Source organism: Balaenoptera ricei, chromosome 12 (assembly GCF_028023285.1).
Source record: "Balaenoptera ricei isolate mBalRic1 chromosome 12, mBalRic1.hap2, whole genome shotgun sequence".
NCBI lineage: Eukaryota > Metazoa > Chordata > Mammalia > Artiodactyla > Balaenopteridae > Balaenoptera > Balaenoptera ricei.
The window spans coordinates 16136630-16160093 of NC_082650.1; the positions used below are offsets into that span (position 1 = coordinate 16136630).

Below are 23464 nucleotides of genomic sequence, written 5' to 3' on the forward strand. Positions count from 1 at the left end.
TGAGCCTGCACTCTAGAGCCCACGAGCCACAACTACTGAAGCCCGCGCGCCTAGAGCCCGTGTTCCGCAACAAGAGAAGCCACGACAATGAGAAGCCCACACACCGCAACCAAGAGTAGCCCCCGCTCACTGCAACTAGAGAAAACCCGCGCAGCAACAAAGACCCAACGCAGCCAAAAATAAATAAATAAATAAATAAATAAATTAATTAATTAAAAACAAACAAACAAACACATGCCCTTCACTTATGGATAATAATGGCTACTTAGTATACACATAATCACCCCGCTTATTATGGCTTAGCTTTAAAAATAGACAAATTGATTTAATAAAAACCAATTCAAACTTGGCATTTAGGAAAAGTAATTTGTTTACCTCTGTTGGTTTGTAGCAGTCTACGAGAGCCTCCTAGAATGAAATACACAGAAGTTTTACTTTAAAATTCAGTATCATTTTAAAAGTGAAGTCAAAAATCATTTCATCTTTATAGTATTGTTTTTAACATGGTAAATCAATTTTTCATATTGACTACCTAGAACCACACTTTATTTCAGCATTTGTTGGTCCTCTGAAAATACAAAAAGTTGTACCCTTCCTTTGCAGGAATGCCTTGCACTCTTCAGAATACACACACACACACACACACAGAAGCACACACACATACCCGTCCTTCTGGCTGCCAGTGTGGTTAATAATGAACTGGATACACTTAAGTTGAGACAGCCTGTAAGAGATGGTGACAATCACACTGGACATGGAGAGTGAGGGTCTGGCTGTGACTTAACCCCAGAGTGGCCTGTCACACCTCAGCAGGCTTTGGTTGTCCTCTCCTGGGAACCAAAGGGGCTGACCTGATGGCAGCCAAAGCCCCTTTCAAGTTCTTACTTTTAGAAGAAAATTTTATGTCATTACATTTTTTTATAGAACTGGCGCTTGGTTTTTTGTTTTTGTGTTTTTTGTATTGTAACTTTCATAACTAGGATGCTATCTTCTCCCAGCTAAATTTACCAACAAGAGATAAACATTAAACTGAGACTGTTCACCACTCAAGGGACACTAGCAATTATTAACACATTCAACACATTCAAATGGGCCCTTTACTTGCCTTTAGTGATCATTTGCCATCAGTGATAACTAACAGCCATTAACAGTAATTATCAGTGAACATTAAGAACAATGGCTGGTCAAAGGTTAATTGGTTTTAGAAACTCCCAAATGCAGATTTTAAAATGATAGATTTGACTTCCTGCAGGAAGGGAAATAAATATTTTATTGCTCTGGACAAAGGAGACATGGGGCATCTCAACATCCATTGTATCAGGTGAGCATACTCCAGTAAAGGATATTTTATTAAATAGAATTATACTGTAGACAATCTTATCTAGAAATTAATTTCATGAATGATATAATCCACAACTGCAAGACCAGAAGCCTGAGCTTAGATACTCCAGTTCTAGCTCAGCCCCTCTCCTTCTCATATAACTATGGGACATCACTTCCTTCTCTGGCAAATGGATCTTTGGAGAGAAGAAAGAAAGAACCATCTTTCTCCCAAGAAGTTAAGGCTGGAGAAACTCATATCTGTAAGGTGCTTTAAGAACTGACTATAGTCAAGACCTGCCTTATCACCAGAGATGCAGTTTGTGAGGGTGAATACTCAGCATCCCATTGCTTTCTCTCTGCAAATGGCCATTGCCCGAGTGCCACCCCAGGGCAGAATCAGTGCAAGCCACGCTCAGGAGACCCAAGTGGATTCAAGCATCCATCAAAGGTTCTAGATTTTGAATGGTGCTTACCCGTAATTTTAAAGCTCTCTCTTCTTCACTGTCTGCATCAAGAAGATCGTCAATGTCAATTTCCACTTCTGGCATTTCTTCTTCCTGGGGGGCAAATGTGAAAGCATTCTATTTAGTGAGATACTACATTGTATCGAACCAATTTAGTTCAGTTATATAGATGCGTTGACAATTAAGGGGGGGAAGAAGCAACTAGGAGGGAGGGGAGGAAAAGAAGAAGGAATGGGAAGTAGGAGTTAGAGAGAAAGGCAGAAACAGTAGAAAAAAGGAAGAAGAGGTGGGAAGGGGAAGGAGGGAAAAGGAACAGAGGGAGGAGTAGGGAGCAAAGGAGACATAAGAGTCACAAAGCGTAGAAAGTAATGTTATTTCAAAAATGACGATTTCCTACTTTCTGGCAAAAAAACTGCACTTCTGAGTATGTAATGGCGGGTTGGCAGATTATAGCAAGAGTAGTGAGACTTGCAGCTTCCTACCCAACATCTACCCTTCCTTGATCTTTTTTTGGGGGGTGGGGGGAGGTCTGCATCTCCCTTCCTAGCTCTGGGTCTGGGAAAACCTGAGTGTGCCACGCATTTCTGAGGCAGGGCTCTTGGGTCAATACCACCCCAACCCCAGTTACAGACGCAACCGAGACCAATGGGGGTTCTGGGAACAGAAGCTCTTTCAATAGAAGCATCCCTGCTGGAGAGCTGGCTGAGGAAGCCTGTAACCTAGAAATTGCCGGCAACAATCGTGCAACCACGAAGGGAGAGCCTGACTCACGGTGGGCAGAGTGGGGAGAAATATGGAAAGAGGGTTCTGGATAACGTCACCGAGTCACACCACTTCTGAAGCCCACCGACATTCTAGTAAAGCCCCATTATTGTGAGTCAAGTTTCATATTCCTGCAGCCAAAGACATCCAGTCCATAACAGAGGGCAGGAAAGTCCAGCTGCAATGCGGTGATAGACCTCACTGATTTGGAATCTGCAGCTCCAACCCACAGTAGATCTTGGCTACCTCTCATTCTGTCTGTTACCTGATCTTCCCCACATCTCTGAGAACGCTGAGAAAAAATCGCATTTAGGAGAGGGCTGTAATTTTGCATTTCCCCTTCCCATGAGGAGTCACCTGCAGGCCAACTCGTCCCAGCCACAGGGATGGCCGAGGGGTGTCTGCAGAAGCCAGGGAGAAACCTGTGTGTGGGACACCTGTGCGGACACCTGGGCTTAGCCGCTCTGTGCCAGCTGTGTTGTCTGGTCTTCAGGGGCAAGGCTGACTTTCTGAGAACTTCCTTTCTAGTAAAATGCATTTACTAATAGTGCTCAACCATTCTTTTTCCTGCTCCAACACAAAAGCGAGGACCCAAGTGTTTTGAGGAAACTGAGGAATATTATACACCACTGTGAATAATAAGAAGAAATATATATATTGGTCTCTGCCCCTAGTTCTTGACACAGAGCTCCTAAAACCCTTGTAAATAGGGGTGCTGACTTTTGTTTCTTTACTACAGTGAGATATGCAATCCATATTGGAAAGCTCAGATAAAGCAGAAGGAAAACTGAACCCAAAGCAGAGGGGCAAGTGTAACATCTTAGTCTTATTAAGGTTAAAATCTCTTTAAAAAATTTTAATAATACCAACAAAAAATGGGGAAAAAAAAAGCGTATCTCCTTAGAAAATTCAAATGACCTTAGAACTAGGAAAGAACGCTTCTTACTGGAGAGTGGGGATAGGAATAAAACTAAAACATAATCACCTGGCTTCCGAGGATGTCAGGAAAACAGTACAGGGGTGGCGGTGTGTATCTGCCTATGGGAATATTGGACAGTACGTACCAGGCCCTGAGACTCAAGCTACATATGGCAGTGAACACAGCATCACTGCCCTCCGCTTAGAGCTGGCTGAGCTCTGTGGCTTTCCCCTCCTTCACTAGAAGCCATCCATCCCACACTTTCATCCAGCCAGCCTGTCTCTCAGACCGGCACAGAGCTGCTGTTTCAAATGAGATGCCATTTTTAAGCCCTCTCCAGGGCAGAGCAGGGAGATGGGTACAGATGTGGCCTCCATCGGGGGGAGGATGCTGGAGGATCCCAAGGCTGTACTCCGTTCAGTCAGGATGCTGAGCACTGCCTCCCTGTATGGGTACCAGCCTCCCTGGAGACTGCGTCCCCTCCACCCTGGCATTCTCTTGTCCCAATGCTGCCTGTGCCCGACTTCCTATTCTGTGTATATTTGAAATTGTGGCTGAAAGTAAGACTGCGGGGGGAGAGAGGAGTCACTGGGGAGCCACCAATAGTGGTACAGCTCTCAAGGGTCTGCCAGACTTTCCACAGTGAAAGGACCAGTGGGAACTGAAACACCAACAAAGAAACTCACTAGATTACAGAACAACTGGCAGCGCATGTACACAGATTGCAACTGGGAAGCCGCAGTGTCGATAAATCACACATGGACCACGTGGACCCTCCCCAGGCCAAAGAATGCTGAAGCCACGGCAATCCAGCCTCTGGAGCAGCGCCGGGCACACGTTGTGTGTGTATTCTAGCAAATGTGGCTCAAGATTAATTCACCTACGTCCACAGCTTGGCGTGGCTTTAATAACCACCGTGTGAGGTCAAAATACCCAGAGCTGATTTCAGCTGACTCTGTTCAAGAAAAGCCAAGCAAAAGCGATAAACCCACAAGTATCAATCTGTGTAACAGTCTATATACAGCCTCCCCCTAAGTTCCCCGACTCCTCCCCCAAAACCGTCATTTGGGTTCAGCATTTATATGTGGTTTGGGCACCGAGTATGTATTTATGTCACGGTTTAATGAAATCAAGCAGAGGAAGCAGGTTGTAGGAACTGTTCAAGTAATCACAGCTAAGGGGAGCTCTGTGTCTGCTGTTCTGAAAGGAACTTAAAGAATAAGCGAACAATGCCCCCGTCAGAACAGCACCGCCGTGGGTTTCCCTGCAAACATCGTGCAGCTTTGAAGCCCCGCCAAATTTGGTCAAACAGGCTTTTACTTGCATAGCAAAGTAGAGTCGCACCCACGCAGCAGTATCTGCAATTAGGTGTCCTCTCAGCACGACTGCGCTGGGCTCTCCCGCAGGCGCTGACCGCATCTGACCCAGTTTTCCCAACCCTTGAGGTCTGGGCTGTATTTCAGTTTAAATTCGCTAAGATGAAATACAGTTAAGAATCCACTTCCTCAGTCACCTTAGCCACGTTTCAGGGCTCAGCTGCCACACGTGGCGAGTGACTGCTGCACCAGTGAAGACACAGCGCCTTTCACACCGCTGGACGGGACTGGCCCTTGAGTCCACTCACCCTCTGGCCCAGACAAAGGGGAGCCTCCTCCCCTCTCAGAGGAGCTTGACAGGAATAAAGAAAACAGCTAGCATCGCAAGGTCACTACCATGCCCCAAGGGCATGTGGCTGGGAAACCCTGGCCTGGGCTTTCCAAGTGGGAAGGTTGATGCAAAACAAGTATTCACTGGCTGAGTAATTATAACAAATCACTAGACATCAGCATTTTCTCCCAACCTATGAGTTTCTCATTACCCCCACCCACTTCTCTCAGAGGCCAGGAGGAGGTCAGGCTCAGCACGTGTACCAGGAGCGTGGAGCAGGGTGGGTTCTGAAGGTTGGCGATACTGAAACCAAAGCCCCACTGAGGACATAGAGATGGGGGCCATGGAGGTACATGCAGGAAGAAAAGACTGATCTAGTAACAAGCATAGAATCCTGTGTATATTTGGTATTAAATATTTTTAATGAGTGTAGCAATACTCCAAATTCAATTGTTCTCTTGAGCTCTATCGTCTGTATAAAGCAGTATCACTGAATAACCTTGGTGATAGATCAAATCACTTACCAGGGAGTGACTACACCCACAGCCTACTCTGGTTTGCCAGAATCTAGCTGTGTTTGGGGAATTTCCCCACGTTAAAAATAGATCTGCAAACAGGGGCTCTGGTGACAAAAACAAAACAACCTCTTCGGAGTGGCTGGGGTAAGTCACCAGCTAACAGCACCCTATATTCACCCTCCTGTCGATACCCACAGAACGAGGCCCTTGACCATGTCTGTGCATCTTTCTGGTTGTGCGTCGCTGAGCACCCACCGTACACGGGCACAGTATCAACACTGTGAGGCCCTGCTCTGGAGGGGCAGCCGAAACACAGAAACAAATGATCTCCAACGGCACCAAAAGACAGAGACAAACCCAAAGGGCTTTATGATTAAGGAGGGGGAAAACCTCCTCCTGGGGCAGGCGGGGAGGGTTTCACAGAGCAGAGAGCATGTAAGCTGGCCTTGTGGAATGGCAGGATTTGGATAGGTTTAGAGGGGGAGAGAGAGCACCCAAAAGAGGCAGAATGGTATACACAGAAGGCAAAATACAAGGGTTGTTCTAAGTACAGGGTGTAGAAAGGTCCTTGGCCTGGGGGTCAGACAGCTCTGGGCTATGAATATTAATGACTATAAAAGCCAGAATGAGAGCTGAGGCAGGTGGGGTGCTATAAGGAGTAGTGAGGAGTGCGGCAAACAAGAGAAAGCATGCCCCAAGGAAAGGCAGCAAAAAACAAAACAAAACAACCCTCCATTTCCAACTATTGTAACCTTTTAGGGACATGTGCTCTATGCTGCCAGATTTTCCAAGTTTTCAGAAAAGCTGAAAATACAGATTTTTAATGTTAAAATATCTTTTTTTTAAGTTGGTTTACAATTCTTTAAAATATTGTGAAAGACAAACGAAATCCATCAGCCTTCATGCTGCCAGTTTCTCCTCAGCCTGCAGAGACTGTAGCCAATGAGGGCTCCAGAGCAACGGTGGGAAATGCTGGGAGAGCTGGCCCAGCAGCAGGGCCCTGGGAACGAGGAGGGGGCAGGGGGGGCTGCTGAGAGGCGGCTGTGGTCATCCCGTGGGAGGTATCAGGGCCTGGATGCCAGCTGTGGCAAGGATGGAAAGATTTTAAACAGTGATTTTAAACAGGAAGGGAAAAGGGATGGAATTTGGAGATGAACTGGATGTTGGAGGAGGGAGAAGGGAAAGGTAGAAAGAAGATGCAGGTTTTGAGCCCGTGAGATTTTGGGGAAACATGCAGTGACAGAGAGCACGCCTGGGACCTCGAAGACACTCACAAACCAACAGGCAGTTCAGAGGGAAGCCACCTCCAGCACCCCCAGACCCTATACAGAAGCGGGACCCCACGCTGCCACTGCACAGGGGCACATGGTAGCGCCGAGGGCCAGAGGCACAGCCCCGCGCAGGCAGGACCTCAGCCGGGCCCGCGACCACCCCGGGCTCGGGCATCAGGATGCAGTGATGCAACGAGTATTGTGTTCCCGAAACAGACGGCCTGCGGTGAAAACACACATGCACACTCACACACACTTCCAACTCGCCAGAGAATTCACACCACGAACCCCGTCAAGTGTGGCGTCAGCTGTTAAAAAAATACAAATGCTCGCTGATCTCCACAACAGTGAAGGGGGCAGGAAGGCTGAGGCTAAAACTGCTTGAAAGTGGATGATGGTTTTCACGCTCCACAACACTCAGCTTAGGGGCTCCCCGAAAGTGACAGTGGCTCACAGCTCTCTGCCTCTCTGTCCCAAGATCAGGACGTGAAGGACCGTGAGATTAGAGTGCTGTGAACACCGTGGCACCGAGGGAGAAACGTGGGCAGCAGGGGTCGGGGTCGGGGGGCACTGGCCTATTCTGACAGCCCACACTCCCCAGGGCTCCCCTCCACAGGCCTACGGGGAAACTGGTGTAGGAAAAACCTAAGAAGAACAGAGGTACACCGGCTCCCAGGGACTATGTGAGTATTATTATTTTCTCTGTGAAAATATTTACATTTCATGTTTTCATTTTAATGACAACCCAAAAACATTTCTATAAGCAAGCGCGTTTATTCTAAGAATCATCTGGATGACCATTCTATAACCAGATCAGCCCTGTGTTAATCATCAGGCAGAATTAGCTTAATGACCTAATGAGAAAAAGGCCAAAGAGTAGATTGAATGCATAACTGACTGACCTTATTCACACCAAGTGAAGCCCGAAGCCATCGCTCAAAGGACTCTGTGCTACCCCCAACTGCACCTAATTCCTCTCACAGAGAGAATGACATCAGCCGTCCCAGATGATTCACGTTGGACATTTGAGTTCCGTTGGTTGGTTACTTTGTGTTTAATTTGCAATTTTGATTTTGTAATCGGAAGAACCATAAGCATACAGAGTTTTCGTTTTAAGTGGTACATATCTAAATATGATTGTATTAAACCTTTAAATCAGCCCTGGAATCTGCAAGAAATTTTTTCCACTTAAAAAGGAGCCCAGCCTACCCTATGCACATCCCTTTGGAATATCAGAACATTGGGGATGAAGCGGAGATCTGGGAAGCTTTCAGGAGGAAAACAGGCCACACACAGAAGGACAGAGAATCAACGTCACCAAGATTCCCAGCAGCAACGCTGTGAGCTGGAAGCCAAGGGAACAAGCATTGCAAAATCCTGAAGGGAAACGATTTCCAACCTGGACGCCTACATCCCCCCGGCCTGTCGACTAGGAGTTAGAGAAAAACTATAGACATTTTATGACACATCAGGCCTAATATCTTATATGTTTACCTCCCATTTCAGGAAGAAGTGCTCCAGTGAAACAAAGAAATAAACTAGGAAAGTCACCTGTAGCTGTAGACCATGAAGGCCAGAGGGCATAAACAAATCAAGACTGAGGGGGGAGACTTAAAGAGCTGGGAAGCTGAGTGAAGGGAGAGGAGATGAGTCTATTTTAAATACGGGCATGGGGTCCGGTGCCTGATGGGCACACATCTGCTGGGCCACTTCAAGGGGCTGGGGCAGGAGAGGCCTTAAATGGAACTAAAATGGGGTAAACAATTGGAGGTCATTCCAACTTCAACACTGGCGAATGGTACCATTCCATGTTACTAACATGTCCCTAATACACACTTGTTTTAGAAGTTAAATAACCTTCAAAGGCTGAAGCTTGCTCAAACAGCAAAATCCCCCAAACTCCTCCTCTAAAAAGATTAAAACATCCAGACTGAACTTCATCCTATGCTGAAGTGAAGGGATGCTTTAAATAGTATGCAGAGAGGCTGCTGTCCTTGCTGCCCAGGAGAGCAGGTCTGGACGCCCCTTTATACCACACTCCCCACAGCTAAGGTTCATTTCTGGGGCATCAGCGCATACAAATGACGGCTGCAGCAGAAAGCAGAAAAGCCACAGGGCATGCCCTGTCCCGAGCGCCCCCCTTTCCTCCTGCTTAAGAAAACACACTGTGATACCAGTGAGCAGTACTGACATTATTTTACAAACACCCAGAATATGTTTTAATGTCTTGATACTTCACTACCTTTATTTGGCACTTTCACTATTATCATTGAACCAATTACTCAGGACACATCCTCGTGTCACAGCAGCCCAGTTGAGGACTGTCGCCCTAACACTCAACAATATAAAACAAGTGCCAGCTCAGAGATATAAAGATCCACACGACTGGTCACGTGAAAATCCATGTGACATCTATTTACTGAGGACCTGCTATCTTCCAGAAACTTTCTAGACGCCAGGGATAAAGAATGAACAAGTGACAAAAATACTTGCTCTCACGGAGATTAAACCCTGATGGGAGGACTTCCCTGGTGATGCAGTGGTTAAGAATCTGCCTGCCAATGCAGGGGACACAGGTCCGAACCCTGGTCCGGGAAGATCCCACATGCCACGGAGCAACTAAGCCTGTGCGCCACAACTACTGAGCCTGTGCTCTAGAGCCCTCGAGCCACAACTACTGAGCCCACGTGCCACAACTACTGAAGCCCGCACGCCTAGAGCCCGTGCTCCACAACAAGAGAAGCCACCACAATGAGAAGCCCAAGCACCGCAATGAAGAGCAGCCCCCGCTTGCTGCAACTAGAGAATGCCTGCGCACAGCAACGAAGACCCAATGCAGCCAAAAATAAATAAATAAAATAAATTTATTAAAAAAAAAAAAAAAACTCTGATGGGAAAGACAGACAATAAACACCTAAGTACAATATATGATGTAGCAAATGGTGATACATATTTTCAAGAAAAAACAGCAGAGGAGAGGGAGAGGAACTAATACGCTGGCTGGAATTTTAACAGGGTGGTCAGAGTAGTGAGAGAAATATCTGAAGAACAGACCTGAAGAAGGGCCGTGCTGAAATCTGAGGGAAGAGCACCAAAGGGGAACAGTGCAGGTGTCCAGCTGAGTCTGAGAAGCAAGGTTCCCAGGGTCACTGCAGTGGACTTGGGGTAGGGCCCCTGTAAAGACTCTGACTTGGACCCCGACTGAGACAGAAGCCTCTGGGGGTTTGAGCAGGGCATGGCGTGATCTGATTTTCTTTTTTTTTTTTTTTAACATTTTTATTGGAGTATAATTGCTTTACAATGGTGTGTTAGTTTCTGCTGTATAACAAAGTGAATCAGCTATACGTATACATATATCCCCATATCCCCTCTGATTTACCTTTTACAAAGGCTCGCCCTGGCTGCTTTGTGAAGAAAGGGCTGAGGGCATAGGCAGGACCACTGACAAGGCCACAGAAACAACTGGGTAAGAGATGACACTGGCTTAGACCAGGGCGACTGCACAAAATGTATTCTGTTCTTATTTGGGTCACTGCTAATCCAAACCTCAAAGGGCAAACTCCTCCATGTGCAGCTGCACCGGTTAACAAGGCGGGCTGAGCCGGAGCGTTTTGCGAGGAGTGGGCATCAAGGTCCCCTGTTGAGCTCGGGTGGGTGCGATGGTGGGTGTGAGCCGTTGGCAGTGAGGGAGGGCACCTGGCGAGGGTGCCCAGGCCGAGTGTTAGGGGAGACGACCTAGATGCTGCCTGGGAAAGCGTGGAGCCAGCTGAGGGGCTCTCCCCAGGCTGCACCCCGGTTTCCTTCCCTGCCCTCCACGCACGCTGCTTCCCCTCCACACGGCAGCCGGGGTGGGCCTCCTCCACCCCCAAATCTCTGTCCTTCCTAAAACATATAGCAATTCGTTTGAACAAATGATTGTCTCTGGAGAGATAATCATAACTCTCCAAACACGGTTTTTAAAAAAGGACTCAAAGTCAGGGCAGAAAGGGTTGTATGTCCCATCCTTGGTCCCAGTAGCTCATGAGGCGATATCCTTCTGTGATAAAATGACACCAGGGAGATCTGGGTCAGAACCTGCATGTTCCCACACAGGCCTCAGGCGGCTCTGCTTCTCAGCACATATGACACCCCTCCGGCAGGGGACACGTAGTGGTGGGCCCAGTGCGCGGAGTTTGGAGAGAGACAGGCCCAGGTTTAAATTCTGTCCCTGCCCCTTACAGCTGGCGTGAGCGGGGGCAAGATAACTCACCTCCCTAACCCTATCTCCCACACCTGTAATTCTCAGGGCTGGATAAGAAGCTGGCCTGAAGGTGCCTGGCCAGGGAGTGCAAACTAGCAAATGGTAACATGACCTCCGAAGGTGCTCAGTTGACTGGGCACTTTTGATCACTTCATTCCTCTTTAAAAATAAATAAATAAAGTTCAATGTAAATGTCTCTTCCAAGAACTCTTTCATTCCTGATGCCTGAAAATGGTAAGTAAAGACCTAGCACATTGACAACTTGTTCAAAAACATAAGGATTAAGAGGAGAAAAAAAAGAAAAAGAAAATGTAAGCAAAAATCCCCAGATGCAGAGCTTTCTGGAAACGATAACACTTGGTTCTGCATTTCTGCATCTGAACATTAAAGATGCACAACTGGTTGCTAACAATGTCCAAGTGACAAGAAAACTGGGAGGTTGTTCCTAATAAGGTATTTGAAAATAAGGGATGGCTAAGGCAGATCATAAGGATGGCAGGGACAACCTTCTTAGCCACGGCACACCTGAGGACAGTGAGGACGGGACATCCTAAAGGCTCTAGCTACAGCAGACGGACAACCACCATCCCCATGCCCCCTGGGCTGCCTGACAGCGGTGCCTGGCCTCTGACCCTCTGATCTCCATGGCAGCACCTACATCATGAGGAACACCCCACGTAAGCTCCCAAGTGGGTACCGAGGGCATGGAGGACACAGACATTAGGACACCATGAAAAGACAGGAGGGAGTGGGCAGCTCCAAAACATAATACGAACAAGGCAACTCAGCAATGATCTCCAATTGGTCCTGGACTGCAGCAACGAATGAGGACACTGGGGAAGAATAAAGTAGTGTGCCAAAGGTCAGGGCTGGTGTCGTCCAAGAAGAGCAAGAGGCAATGACCGTGCAGCCTGTCTCTAAGAAGTCACACTTGGCTATGACCCGCTTCCCATCCATTCAGTGATCTGGCCAGGAATGTCTTCTGATAGAAGATGGTATACACTCACCTTTGCAGTAGAACTGCTTAGGGACCAAGTAAAACTTTTTAGGCTGGAAACCCTCAACTTACCCCCAGGGTGTCACAAAGGCAATAATAACTCAACGTCTGGTACAGCCCAATTCTTAGAGAAGGCAGTACTCCCAGCTACCAAAACTTTCACTGAATCATTCCGATGGGACTACGGAGTCACTGTGGTATCAGATTTCCTGAACACAGAACACTGAATCCAGTCATTTTCCAGCTCCTATCTTGGGAAGGCTCCTAAATCAGCCAAATGTCTTCAGGACTGACAGGTGCGGAGAAGAGCAAGACTGAGAAGATGATGTGGAAATGCCACTTGGAAGAGACACCAGGCACCAAAAAGAAATTGTGATTTCCACATGGAGACTTCCAGGTGCAGACCAGTAGCCACGGTGCAGATGGAATTCGAAAGACTTGGTGAAAGGAGATATTAAATCACGAGAAGACGTGGAGGAACCTTCATGCATATCACTAAGTGAAAGAAGCCTATCTGAAAGGACTACCTACTGTATATGTATGTCATACTGTACGACATTCTAGAAAAGGCAAAACCATGGAGACAGTAAAAAGATCAGTGGATGTCAAAGGCTCACAGGAAAGGAGGGTTGAATGGGTGGAGCACAGGGCATTTTTAGAGCAGTGAAATCATTCTGTATGAAACCGTCATGGTGGATCCATGTCATTACTGTCAAATCCCACAGAATGTGCAACACACAGAGTGAACCCTAATGTAAACTATGGACTTCAGTTAATAATAACGTAACAATATTGGCTCATCAGCTTAACAAATATACCAGACTAGACAGCAGTTGTTAATCACAGGGGAAACAGAGGGAGGGGCGGGGACTGTGAGGGGTGTATGGGAGTTCTGCACTTTCCGCTCAGTTTTTCTATTAATGTAAAGCTGTTCTAAAAATAAAGCCTATTGGACTTCCCTGGTGGCGCAGTGGTTAAGAATTCGCCTGCCAATGCAGTGAACACGGGTTCGAGCCCTGGTCCGGGAAGATCCCGTATGCCATGGAGCAACTAAGCCCGTGTGCCACAACTACTGAGCCTGCGCTCTAGATCCCGCGAGCCACAACTACGGAGCCTGCGAGCCACAACTACTGAAGCCCGCGCGCCTAGAGCCTGTGCTCCGCAACAAGAGAAGCCACCACAATGAGAAACCCGCACACCGCAATGAAGAGTGGCCCCCGCTCGCTGCAACCAGAGAAAGCCCGCGCACAGCAACGAAGACCCAACGCAGCCATAAATAAATAAACAAATACATTTATTAAAAAAAAAAAAAAGCCTATTGATTAAAAAAGAGAGGGAAAGACTACTGTTTGGTGGTGACAACACATAGCAATGTGAGAGGCTGACCCTCCCGTTAATGGCCACGTGAATCCTTGTTACAGTATACGGAGGTGTAAAAGGTCCCAAGTGTGAGTCAAACTATGACATTCAGCCAACTTAGGTGCATCCAGGCTCTAAGCTCCACCGCGGATCAGGATGAGGACCCTGGGGGAGACTGAAAGCAGCCTGCTCGGCCTGAGTGGAGGGTTCGACTCCATGCTGAAAGGGCCACATCGGTGTCAGAGGGTACATGGGCCCAACTGCCATTGGTCAAACACTAGTCTCGGGGAGACAGGCCAGCCCTCTCGTCCCCCCTTAAAAGTCACTTAACGAGAGCTTCCGTGAGAACTCAGCAGACCAAAGGGAGAGCTGCTTTATAATTAGCATAATAATTTACATTTAATGAGGGCTTACTCTCTGTAGGCAATGTGACTATTCAAGGATACCTTGCCCCCTGACCCGTCCTCTCCCTCTGTCCCCACCATCAAATCATCACCAAGTCTATCAATTCCATGGCTTAACTGTCTCCTGAACCTGCACTTTTACCACCTCCCAAGTCTAAGCTAAATCATCTCTTGCCTAAATTATTCCAAGACTCTCTTAATGGCCTCCACACATCCACTCTCATTCCCCCTCCAAATAGTTTCCAACTTTGAGAACACAAATCTGTCATTGCCCTGCTGAGAACCTTTAGCGGTTTCCCATCGTTCTTAAAACCCAAATTCTTAACACAGTCTACCAGGCTCTGGATGCCGGGCCCCTGGCCTCCTCTCCAGCCTCATTTAATTCCTCCTCACACTCCCCACTTAGGCCTCCACAGGGCCTTTGCACATGCTGCGTGTATATGTGGTATGCAATACTCATTAGCTCAGCAATTACTTCCTTGGTCTCCCTTGTAATGAGGTCCCCCTCCCCACCCCTGAAAAGTGCGTTCCTAACATCATGCATCTCTCCTCTGTGCACTTACCAACAGATAAAATTTACATCTGTTGGTCTCCCTCCCTAAACTCCAAGTCCATAGAGCAGCGCCTTGCACAGGGCCTGGCGCACAGTAAGCCCTTGATAATCATTTTTTGAGTTAAAGAGTGAACAATTCCCAGAGGTGGGTATTATTATCATCTCTATTTTACAGATGGAGTGTGTCAGGGTCTTGACCAATGGGGCTGATAGGTTTAGTTTCAAACCCGGACAACCTGACCCAACATGCGTGCTCTACGTCTTTCAGGATGAGGTTGGGGAAAAGCCCTCTCCCTTTGATTTCCGTGACTTCTGGAGCAGCGAGGGAGGATGGCGGAGCCCTGTCAGTGGTGGGGGGCCGGCAGCCAGGAAGCCCTCTAGGTACTCAGCACCTCAGAAGCAGCCGGGACACCCGCGGCAATCTGGAAGCAACTCTAAATTTCCATGGACCACACCCTTTGTGAGATAGAAGCGAATGGACTCAGCGTTTCAGGGCAAGTCTGGGAATGACTAACCATTTCCAGAGAACATGCTAAACCGCCAGCTGGAGGCCTGGGCCTCACCTGTTACAAATCCTATGGAGGTTTTTTGATTTAGACATTGCTGTTCTCTGAGCCTGTTACATCTGCACCTGAGGGGACTGTCCAAAGGGCAGGAGCCAAGGGCTGGGCCAGTCCCCACTACCCTCCACTCAGCAGGGAGAAAGGAGTGCTCCCCAGGCTGGAAGCTGGAACTGGATGGATTTCCTTAGGGTGCAGAGGATAAGCCTAAGTCTGGAGACTTGGGTAGAGAAGGGTTCAAGGTTACCGAGAAAAAAAAAACCTCAACTGTTCTGTAGAAGCAAGTAATTAGGACTCTGACAGCAGGAGGGATGGTTGTGATGTATCGCCAAGTCTCCTGGGGCTAAAATCGAGTTTCTTTAAGATCTGGTATTTGGAAACTTACGTGGTTTTAAAATGTATGTCCGGTAATTGTTTATTATTGTTCTCCTACTAAAGTACTCAATTTTTAAAATGTCAACTGGTTGCAACCATGCCACTGAAGATTTAAAGTGTACTTGAATTGTAAAGTGTGCCTCGGAGACTCAATGTGGGACGGCAAAAGAAATCAGAGGTTGGGAAACCCCAGGTGCATGATGAAAGCAGGGGGAACGGGCAAGAGCTCCCTTCTCCAACTGTTGATTCCCCATTTGGAGAGATTTTTCCAGAGCACTTCTCAGCTAGACGCTTGAAGGTCTCTTTCTCAAGTCATGATGCATAGAATACCTGTCCCCGAAGCCCCCTGTGGAGACGCAGATTCCTGGGCACCCCCCTCAGGGTCATCTGGACCCTAACGTGTAGGGAGGAACTCAGAAGCCCCACAGGTAACCGGAGCCCAGGGGAACTGAGGCCAATTACAGCTTGCAAACCACTGCTTCAGGAGGTTCTGAGTGTCTTCTAAGATAGTGCCAACAAAAAAAGGAAAAGCCTTTCCTTGTTCGTGGTGGCTGATTTCCAAAGCCCTTTAAAAACCTTCATTCTACACTGGCTGCCTACCAGGGGCTGGGCAGGGGCTGGGTGCTGAGGACTAGACCATGAACAAGACAGGAGACCCACACCTGTGCACAGAGGATGCTGACGGAGGCAAGTGGCCGCTACCCAAAGGCACGCTGCTGCTTGGCCGCGGCAGCACAGCTCAGCTAAGTGAGCGGGAGCCGGCCGCCCTGTCGCGACCAAATCAGGGGCCCGGGAGCTTCTCTCCAGGCCCAAGGCCACCACTGCTCTGCTGCTGCTCAGGACCCTCTGCAAACAGATGGCACTGCTGCGATCACCTGAGTGTTTCCCAACTCCTGCCGGGGCCTCTGTTTTGGAAATGAGTCCCCAAAAAGCCATCTTCCATAGTTTTTGTAATTGTGCAGGTCTTAAACACAGGAAAATGCCCAGGATAAAGGGAGCTGCGGCAGGGGACCTGAGCCATCCACCAGCCCTCACCAAGGAGCTGCCCTCCTCCCGCGGGGGACGGAGGCCATCTGACAACAGCCCAGCCAGAGCAGGGCCTAACCCAGGGCCTCCTCCGCGTCGACCGTGGCAGTCAGGGGACAGATGTCACAGGCAGATTGCTTCCACGCTGGAAAGCGATACCTACCACCAGACATCCCATAACAGCCTGGAATTCAGCAATCTGCCAACCTACAAAGCAGCCCTTTAACTTTTGGGCCACCGGCCCCCTTCTCCCTCACTTCACAGATCCCAGGGATGGGGTCAACATCAAATTCAATTCAAACACTTGGTGCCTTATACATGCAAGCCAAGCGCCCTCCGGAGCCACAGGTCTGCTGGAGCAGCTTCTGGGAGCGGGTGTTGGTGAGAGGAGGTCCACAGTGGAACCTCCTAGACAAACGACAGGGAATAGAAAGCAGTCTTCACCTGAACTGAACCTGCAGCGGGTCCAGTTTAAGTTCTCAAGTTCTCAGGTGGGGCTGAGGTCTCACCCTGGGCTCCTCTCCTGACTTTCTCTCTCCCACAGAAATACTCCCCCATCCTCCACTTGTACGTGGCCAGAGGAAGGCAAGTTCGGCTGATAATCCTCGTAACCCCCGGCTGTCCTTCAAGGACAGAGTTTGAATCGTTCCCCCAGGCTACGTGTCTGGGAACTAAAGGGGTGAAGCAAGCAGAAGAAGTTCAAGGCTTAGTCAGTGGTGAATGGAAGGTTACTAGGTTTATGTGGCACCGCGGGGAGGGGAGGACGCCCAGGCCTTCCTGAAACCTGGGAATTCTCATCTGTCTTCCATAAATGCTGTCAGCCCTGATTATGATAGAGCTTCCCCTTTACAATAACAGCTTTGTGACTCAGACCCTGGGCAAGTCACATACAATTCCAGTAATCCCAAAAACTCCAATTCTGTTATTCTGATTCAGTCACAAAGTAAGCTTCAACTAGTGAGGCAGCAGGTTGTCACCTCACCTCCATCTGTGACTTTTGCTACTGGAACAGACACTCATTTGAGATCACAAATATTGGCAGATGGAACAAGAGCAGGGGTGCCATGCTTTTTCATTTTAACAAATGAATGGATTGAACTACAGATTTATTTTTCAAAGGAAAAAAGTGGTGACAAATAACAAGGGGGGCAAATTTCTTGCATTTACTACGTTTTTATTCCCAGAAAGGTGCTGAATGGTCAGATCTTTCCCCAAAGCTTTATTTATTTTGTCCTGAGCAGAGAACAATTTGGATTGAAGATGATACACTCAAAACCACCTTACCAATTTTTTTAAAAAGTCCTTAGAACAGAAATTAGATTCAAGAATCCGATGCCTTGCTCCTACTCTGCTAAATATTGACATAAATGGGGGAACAGAAGGCCTCACACCTAGTGGGCACTCCGTAATTATCTGTAAGTGACTGCCTGAATGATTTAGTCTGAGTCCCGATGGGCCTTTGCACCAACAAGCTAACTCCCCTGTTACAAAGGCGAGCAGGGTTGAAGATTTATGATGGCCCAGTTGCCCCCATGACCATAAATCTTCGCCAGCCTCTAGGCTGTTTGAAGCAGCCCAGCTAGTACTCAGCAGGCATAACGACAGTATATTGTGATGATTCCCTTCTGAAAACCCTGTTGTTATTCCTACTTGGAAAGGGAGGGTTCTACTAGGACTATAGTCAGAGTCTATGACACAGGACAGGAGAATCCCGTTTCTCCCTCACTGACACAGGTTCTTCTGCCCAGACAGTGACCAGGCCAAAGGGTCTCGGGCCTTCTCCCCTCGGTATCCAGTGAGCATCAGGAGATGGGGTGCAAGCCATTTAGGGCAACCACTGCCCACACCCGGACACTGTGTTAGCACCGGGAGTCTCCAGCCGCCCACACTCTGCAGTCATTGGCACATTAAATCTCATCATGGTCACTAGCACATTAAAACTCATCAGGATGTATATCTGCTGTCTCCACCAGCAAACTCAGAGCTCCAGGAGGGCGGGGGCTGTGCTTCGTTTATTTTAGTAACCCTCATGTATAACATGGTATCCAACCCACGTACCCGCAACAGTGAAATTTTTATTGAGTGAATAAATGAAACCCTCTACCAAATAAAATGCTTAGGCCTAAAGCTTTACCATTAAACACACTTTCTAGACTATTCAAGTTAAGAATGAAGAAGCCATATAATCGCATGGGTACTTAATTTCCTCTTGAAATTGACCCAGAATTGGAGATAAGATAATCATGCAGGTTATATAAGAGAGGCTGTAAGTAGTAACTGCTCTAGGTATGTAAGTAAAGATAGTCCAAAGAGAAAGTGGGCATACATTCTTTTTATAATTCTTGCCTTTGTTGATTGATTCAACCCAGACAGAGACCCTCTTGGATCAATTGTTATATTTATGAACTGGCTCAATCTCACCTTTAAATTCCATATCAATAATTAAATTCAATAAGCATCAGTACTTAAGAGGATTTCCCCTTGACTCACTGAGATGTTATAGAATAGAAAACATCTACTGCCAAGGAGTTCAAATAAATGAAACAGGGTTTTAAATTATGGAACAAATTATAAGAGCATCTTTTACATTTTGTAGTCGGCCAAGGCAGGCATTTAATCAAGTTAACAAATGCCAGAACTGTTGGCGCTAAAGGTGAAATGAAGCAAGAGTAGCCAGCCTCTTACTAAGTAAAAGGGTTAGTAATGTCAGAATGAGGAGAGGCCGATGTAACTCAATATGAAGTAAAATATTTTAAATAAGAAGTTTTTTCATCACTTCAAAATAACATTTAAAAAACCATCCTAGGATAATAAACTGTTACTTGGTAGACAACTGGAGAGTTCTTCCTTTAATTAATGGAAAAAGAATGATTTGTAATTGACATGTAAATTATGGTGGGACATTATTTGGTTCTCGTCACTAAGTTACACACACCACTTAAAAGTCCTGTTGACTGTATCCTTCTGTGCACATTCTTTAAAAAGAAAACAAACAGAGGTGTGCAATACAAAGATAAATCTTGGCTCGAGCTGTGTCCGAATCCTCAGAAGGGTTACAGATCGGTTGAGTAACCATTTCTTGGGATAAGAGAAGGGTAATGGAAATGGAAGAGGGATTTGGGGGAAAAAGAGCTAAGAAAACCATGCCCACATCAGGCATTCAATGAATGTCTGCCAGAGAACTGGATGAGAGGCAGGGTAAGGAGGCTTAGGACAGTGATGTCAGGAGCCACATCATAGGAACGACAGTTGAAGGAAACGGGGAATGAGCTATTCTCAAGCCCAGCTGTTCAAAACCAGAATGGGCTGCACTGGAAGGCCATTCCAGACCTGAAAGACCCAGCAGAGGCTGATGGAGGGTGCCATCCCTCCTCCAGACTGTAGTCTCCTTTTGTTTTTCAATGTTGATTCTTGGGCCCTTTCTCTGGAGTTGCAGATGAAGTAGGCCTGGAGTGGCTTTAGAAAACTCCACTGATGACTCTGATAAGCAGCAAGCTTGGGAAACAGAGGACTTGATAACCTCCAAGCTTTTCTCTCCATGAATCAAGGCCTGGCCCCTACCTGTGGTCCAGTGGCAGCCTACACAAATGATTTTTACTTTGCAGTTAAACAAGAGATTAAGAGAGGAGACATGCAGAAAGGGAACCAAGCACTCAGAATATTCCAGGGCCGATCTCCTACAGGAAGCTTAGAAACAGACAAAATGGAACTGCAAACCAAGTGACTCATTCTGCACATCGAGTCTGAAAGCTCCCGCCTCCACGTACATGGGCGTCCACACTTGGAACGCTCTTCCATCCCCATCTACACCTCATTCCCAGCTTAACACCACTCTGGTGCCTGAAACCACTTCCTTGTAGAACAGATGGCAGGGTAAGATCGCTCTCTTTTAAAGCCTCATATTGGGATGGCACTTAAATAATGATTCTAAAAATAGGTGTTATGCACATGTCTTTTCTGTCGTGCTATTGAGAACACTCTGAGAGCATTATACATTCTAATTTATTTTTGTGTCCCTCCCAATTCTAAGCACCGTTCTTTGTGCATAGTGACCATAAGTAAACATTTGGCAGATAAATTCATTCCACAGATATTTATTGAGTGCCTACTATATGCAAGGCATTGTTCTAGGTACTAGGAATAGAGTAGGAAACAAACTAGACAAAATCCTTGTCCTCTTGAAACTTATTTAGGTATGCAAAATAATGTTAAATGGAGATAAGTACTATAAGGAAAATTAGAGCAAGAAAGGGATATAGGAGGGGTTGAGGTATTGCAATACCAAAAATGTTGACTGTGGAAGGTTCACTGTGAGTAAAGTGTTGAAAGAGGTGAGGGAGTAAAACATGCAGGTGTCCAGGGGAAGAATGTTCCAGGCAGAGGAACAGCAAGTTGCAAAGCCCTGGAGAGGAAACACACATGGCTTGTTCAGGAGAAGAGCAGGCCAGTGTGGGGAGAAGAGTCAGTGAAGGGAAAAGAAGGGGAAGATCAGAGAGGTAACGGGGTGGGGGTGAGGGTCAGATCATGCAGACCCTGTAGATCAGAGGAAAGAAATACACATGATTTGACTTACAGTAACAGGATCACTCTAGCTCCTGTGTTGAGAATAAAGGGGTAGGAGGCAAAAGAGGAAGCAAGGAGAACAGGTAGAGCTAAAATAATCCAGGCAAGAGAAGTAGGTGATACAGATCACGGTAGAGGTGGTCAGACTCTGGGTATACTTTGAAGGTAGAGCCAATGGGATTTGCTGACCGCTGGAATACAGGATGCAAGGAGAGGACGGCTCCAAGGTTTCTGACTTGAGGAACCATTAGGATGGGGCTGCCATTTCTGAGATGAGCAAGATGGGTTGGAAGAGCAGTTGGGGGAGGGATGGAGCTACAGGTCAGAGCTTGGTTCTGGACGTACTGAGGCTCAGCTGCATTCTAGGTATCTAAGTGGAAATATAGAGGATGCTGTTGGATATGTAAAGATGAAGTTTGATGGACAGGTCCAGGCTAGAGACATAAATTTGGGATTCACAAGTGTATAGATGACATTTTAAGCTATGAAACCAAATAAGAACCCCCAAGAGATGGAATGTAGAAAGAAAAGAGAAAAGGTCTGAGGGCTAATCCTTGAGACCTCTAATGTGTAGAAATTAGAAAGACGTGGGAGGGTGTTTGGAAGGTCTTCCCTGAAGAAATCCAGACCATAAAGTCTGGGAGAATTTGCTGATTCTTCAGATGTGGAAATCCTCACAACAAAAATAACAAGGCAGGGAGTAAAGATGGCATACTAGGAAGAAGCGGAATTCGCATCTCCTCACAACTAGGGCACCTACCAGGCACCGGTGGGGGACCACGGACACCTAAGGACACGGGAGGAACCCCCAAAGACCGGGTAGGACGTGGGGCGTGGGGGGACTGAAGGGGGAGGAGAAGTGGAGGCAGGATGGGACTGGCGTCCCTGACGGGCGGCTGGGGGAGGGGAAGGGGTCCCACGCCCAAAGGGGGAAACTGGGGAACCACTGGGAGGGCAGAGGATCAAAAGGGAGCGTGGCCAGGTTTCCCCTGCCCACTTGGGCCCTCAGGAACCTGCTGAGATCTGGGGCCTGATCCTCTGCCCACTGAGGCCCCCTCCAGCCACGAGGGTCCTGAGGGAGTGGGAGGGAGGGAAGAGGGGGTAAAAGTAAAGGCTGGACCTCGGGGACTGGCACCCCTGAGGGGTGGCTGGGGGAGGGGATGAGTTCCTACACCCAGTGGGACCCACCCACAGTTAGGGGTCCAGCGGGGACAGAGGAGACCCTGGGGGAGACGGTGGGGGAGGGGCGCGAAGGGAACGGGGCCAGCACTTTCCCCGTCCACTTAGGCACCGAGAAGCCTCTTGGGCTTCCGGGCCTAATCCTCTGCCCTCGGAGCCTCCCTCCTGCTGCACAGAGCCCGAGCCCCGCCCCTACACCCCCCCCAGGGCCCCACCTCTACACTCGGAGACCCCGAGCTGGGCCTAAACCACACCCACACACCCTCCTTGAGGCCCCGCCTCCAAGCTCCAGAACTCCACACTCGGGAGGCCCTCCTTTCCACATGCTGCCTCTTCCCTTCTGCGCAGGTCCTAAGCAGAGGCCCCACCCCACGCTTGAACGTCACTCCGCCTAGGCCCCGCCCCATATTCAAACGTCACCTCCCCACCTGCCTAGGTCCCACCCCACCCTAAACTCTGCCCTGCCTAAACTCCACCATGGCCAAGGCTTTTTCTTTTCTTTTCTTTTTTCCTTTTCTGGATTGGGGTCCTGTTTTCCCTTGTTGATTCATTGTTGTTGATTCTTTTATATTTTTATTTTTCCTAATAAATCTTTTATTTTCTAATTTTATTTTATTCTTTTTACTTTGTTAGTGATCTCTCCTTTTGGCTTGTTCCCTCCCCCACCCTTTCTTTTTTCTTTTTTCTATTGTGGTTTTATTTTACCTTGTTGCAGTTCTTTCAAATATAGTTTTATTTTTCCTAATATATTTTCTATCTGTCTAATTTTATTTGGTTTTTTTATTCTTTGGTATTGTACTGCTCCTTTTTTTCTTTTCTTTTTTTTTTTTTTTTAATTGCACCACAAAGCTTGCGGGATCTTGGTTCCCAGGCCGGAGGTCAGGCCCGAGCTCCTGTGGTGGGAACTTCCGAGTCCAAACTGCTGGACTAACAGAGAACCTCAGACCCAAGGGAATATCAATCAGAGTGAGGCCTCCCAGAGGTCCTCATCTCAGCACCAAGACCCAGCTCTATCCAACTCTCTGCAAACTCCAGTGCTGAGCGTCTCAAGCCAAACAACCAGTAAGACAGGAATACAGCATCCTCCATCAAAAAAAAAAAAAACAACAAAATGAAATGACAAAAAAATTTGTTACAGACAAAGGAGCAAGGTAAAAACCTACAAGACCAAATAAATGAAGATGAAATAGGCAATCTACCTGAAAAAGAATTCAGAGTAATGATAGTAAAGATGATCCAAAATCTCGGAAACAGAATGGAGAAAATACAAGAAACATTTAACAAGGATCTAGAAGAACTAAAGA

At 47.5% G+C, this 23464-nt stretch overlaps 1 protein-coding gene across 2 annotated transcripts in view; it reads right to left on the reverse strand.

Annotated features, from left to right (window-relative positions):
- Positions 1–23464, reverse strand: part of PPP1R14C (protein phosphatase 1 regulatory inhibitor subunit 14C) — a 93105-nt gene that overhangs the window by 19451 nt on the left and 50190 nt on the right. For both annotated transcript variants that reach the window (XM_059941000.1, XM_059941001.1), the window contains exons 2-3: positions 1797–1880; positions 376–408 (exon numbers count right to left, since the gene is read on the reverse strand). In XM_059941000.1, coding sequence (XP_059796983.1) covers positions 376–408; positions 1797–1880 — 117 coding nt within the window. The remainder of the gene's footprint in view (positions 1–375; positions 409–1796; positions 1881–23464) is intronic.